Source organism: Galeopterus variegatus, unplaced genomic scaffold, assembly GCF_000696425.1.
Source record: "Galeopterus variegatus unplaced genomic scaffold, G_variegatus-3.0.2 Scaffold2993, whole genome shotgun sequence".
Lineage (NCBI taxonomy): Eukaryota > Metazoa > Chordata > Mammalia > Dermoptera > Cynocephalidae > Galeopterus > Galeopterus variegatus.
In genome coordinates, this window is record NW_007729104.1 from 172,205 (window position 1) to 175,844 (window position 3,640).

General features: G+C 50.2%; 1 protein-coding gene across 1 annotated transcript in view; it reads left to right on the forward strand.

Annotated features, from left to right (window-relative positions):
• C3 (complement component 3) overlaps positions 1 to 3,640 on the forward strand; it is a 39,880-nt gene that overhangs the window by 21,044 nt on the left and 15,196 nt on the right. Inside the window, exons 24-26 of the mRNA XM_008583682.1 lie at positions 1 to 46; positions 388 to 547; positions 1,748 to 1,846. Of these exons, the coding sequence (XP_008581904.1) occupies positions 1 to 46; positions 388 to 547; positions 1,748 to 1,846 (305 nt within the window). The remainder of the gene's footprint in view (positions 47 to 387; positions 548 to 1,747; positions 1,847 to 3,640) is intronic.

The window sequence follows — 3,640 nt, forward strand, 5'->3', positions numbered from 1 at the left end:
CGAGCTCGGCCTTCGCGGCCTTCCAGAGCCGGGCGCCCAGCACCTGGTGAGTCACGTTCAGCTTAGCCAGCCTCAGCCTTGCGCCCCGCCGAGCAGGGCTGCATCCCCGCCAGGGGTGGTCTAGGCCAGCCTCGCCCAAACAGCCCTGTGCAGACACAGCCCTAAACTCCTCCGCCCGAAGAGTCAAGGCATCCACTGGCTGAGCGAACCGGGTGTCCATTAAGCATCATCAAGCGCCAGCTGCATGCAACCGCTGCGTCCCGGGCGCTGGGAAGGGAACCTGGACCCGCCGGGCTAGGCCCCGCCCCCCTCTGTTCATTGGCTGGCTCGGATGGCAGTCTCTGGATCCCAGAGCCGATTGGCTCACGCTCTGTGCCCACCCCCCAGGCTGACCGCCTACGTGGTCAAGGTCTTCTCTCTGGCCGTCAACCTCATTGCCATAGACTCCCAGGTCCTCTGTGGGGCTGTCAAATGGCTGATCCTGGAGAAGCAGAAGCCCGACGGAATGTTCCAGGAGGATGGGCCCGTGATACACCAGGAAATGATTGTAAGAGGCTGGGATTCAGGGCAGAGTGGGGAGAGGGGCACCTGAGTGTCACAGAATGGGGGAGGTGGGAAGGGACAGGAAGATAAATGAGCCGTGAGTGTCACCCCAACGTCGCAAAAACCGGAAACCTGCAGAGCCCAGTGCAAAATGAAAACGCATGGCCCCTTGTTCAGAATTCCATTAAACCAAGTGCAGGACCCCTGCCTGGGAATCCCCCTCCCACAGCCAACCCATCTCCAACTCCTGCTGCCTGGATGTTGCTGAAACCTTCCCTCCTGGTCATTCTCCGGGTGGCCTCCCACTCTTGTCTCTTAATCACTCGTCACATAGCAGCTGGGGTGATTTTTTCAAATCGGATTGGATCATTCCTTGGAAAGTCCCATGGCTCCCCATAGCTCTTAAAATAAACACAGAACTCCTTAGAGTAGTGGTTCTCAAAGTGTGGTCTTCGCACCAGTAACAGCAGCACCCACCAACTTCTTAGAAACGCACATTCTGGGACTGGACCCCAGACCCATGGAGTCGTAAATTTGAGCGGTGGGGCCTGGGATTCTAAATTTTAACAAGCTCCTCTTCCCCAACCCCCTGGTGATACTAATGTGTGCTCAAGGTGGAGAATCTCTGCCTTCGTCTGATCTGTCAGGCTTCCGGCCTCATAGCTTTCCCCCTCTCTCCACACTCCATTCATACTGCTAGAAGCCCCTCTCTGTCCTGCCACAGGACCTTTGCACATGCTGTTACTGCTGCCTAGCATGCAAACCCCTACTTTCTTTGAGAGTTGATTTCTGCTCTTGAGATTGTGACTCCAGCTGTAATTTCTGAGGGACACCTTTCCTAATCTCCCCGACTTGCCTACCCACAGTTCATGCTTCCTATTGTGTCCTCTCCTGTGCAGCACTCATCAGTTTGAAATTATGTATTTATTGAGGAGCTGGTTGGTTCGTGTCCATCTCCCTACTAGACAAGGCAGGTGTCCGGTTTTCGTACAGACAGGTGTCTGGGCCAGGGCAGGTGTCTGGTATTCGTCCACCATTGTATCCACAACGCCAGCACAGTGGCCCTCCAGTGACCTTCCTGGAGGGGTGGGGGACACTAGGAAGAGATCCAGTTTGGCCCAGACCCCCTGATTCTGCAGAAGGGTTCGCTGGCATGTGTAGACACACTTGTGACCCTATTCTTGCTTCTTGCTCCCCATCTCAGGGTGGCTTCCGGGAGAAAAACGAGAAAGAGGTGTCCCTCACAGCCTTTGTTCTCATCGCGCTGCAGGAGGCTAAAGATATTTGTGAGAATCAGGTCAACGTAAGTGTCCTTCACCTCCCCACCCTACCCTACCCCACCTGGGGAATATCCACCTTGGAGGATGAGGTGTCACATTTGGGGGATTTCCACCCCTCCCTAGTGCAACATCAGTTACTACAGCAGCCCTAATACCTAACGTGTATTGAGCACTTAACTAAGATACCCATGTAAGAGCCTCACATGATTAAGTCCCGTAATCCTTGTAGCAGCTGAGAGGGAGGCTACTCTTATCCCCAGGGTACAGATGAGGAAACTCAGGCACAAAGACTGGATGTTTGCTTTACCATCTTCAGAGAGAAAATCTTGCTTTTAGTAAATTTCCAAAAGCCACTTCAGTCTAAGTACTTTCCCCATCACTTCTACATGATAAATACATTTGCATCCTTACTGGTCCCTTAAAGATACAGGGCTAAGACTATTTCCTTAGTCCAGGGGATATTTCAGGAGATTTTCAAAGGGATTCATGACCCCAAATGGGAAAACACGTAAACTTTTGGTTCATTGCCGTCCCCTTTACCTCTGGTTTTGTTTCTGAAGCAGAGAAGCTTAGAAAGATGGTCTCCTGAGAGTCTGTAATGGCTCTGTCTGCTTTGTTCTGGGGTCTTGAGAGTGGGTTGTTTAACCTTTGGCTTCCCAAGTGGGGAGCCCTAGGATCCCACTTTCTCCCTCCTTAGGATCCCAGAAAGGAGATGGAGGAGAAGGGGCTGGTGAAGGGGAAAACAAACACAGGGCTGTTGGCTTGAATGACCAAGAGGGACCTGGTGACTTTTGTTTTATATATAGGAGAAATTATGGTTTAAAAGAGAGAGATGGTGCTAGGGCCATGGGGTCAGACAGGTCTGACGTCAAATCCTGACTCTCAGTCACTTCCCCCATTGGGCCTCAGTGTGTGCATCTGTAAAATGGGAATAATAATCTTTGTATTTTTTAGAACGTTCTGAGTTTTCTCAGCTATAACACACATGTGACCTAGATGATGCAAAAATCTATGGGGAGATTTATTTTAAGGATCCAGAGATTTATCAACTGCAGAGATGATGGTGGCCTCAGGGACTCTGCCAGGATGCTTTGCCCCTCTCTCCATGTCCTTCATTCCCTTCTTACCCAACAATTCAGCTTTCCCTACCACCCAGGCTGCCTTCCTTAGGGGAATAGCCAAGTCAAGGCCAGAGCCTTCGGATTCTCAGGGAGGAACTTTGATTGGCTCAGCCTGGGTCAGGTGACTAAGTCTGGACCAATCAGCTGAGGACAGGAGGTAGATCTCAGTGGGGAAACATGGCAGCTTCCGCTGTGGCCATGTGGATGGAAGGGAAGAAGAAAAGTTCCTACCAAAGTCAGGGGTGGATGTAGGAGAGGCAGCTGAGCAGGCAAAAGGACTGGTTTCTGCTGCCACACAGCAACGTTGTGACAGAGCATAGCACAGGCTGTGGAACCAGCTTGCTAGAGCCAATTGTGAAATTTTTTCAAGCTGGTTGTTAAACACAATTATTCATAAAAATTAACTAATATAAAGTTACAGTTAAATGAATTACATTAAACACAAAGGAGATAAAAACTCAATGCTACCTAATTATTTTACTACCTATTCCCATTATCTATGCTCTCGAGGTTATGTATGTCTGTGGTGGAAATCTTATACTGTGCTGCCACACACCTCTTCTCAACTCTGTATTCAGTGATGCTACATTGGTAGGTTGAAATCAGTCATGATGGAAGTATTTTACACCATGGGAATCAGCAGATAGTACAAATCATATCTTCTTCCACTTCCAGAAAGCCAGGGTTGGATCCTGA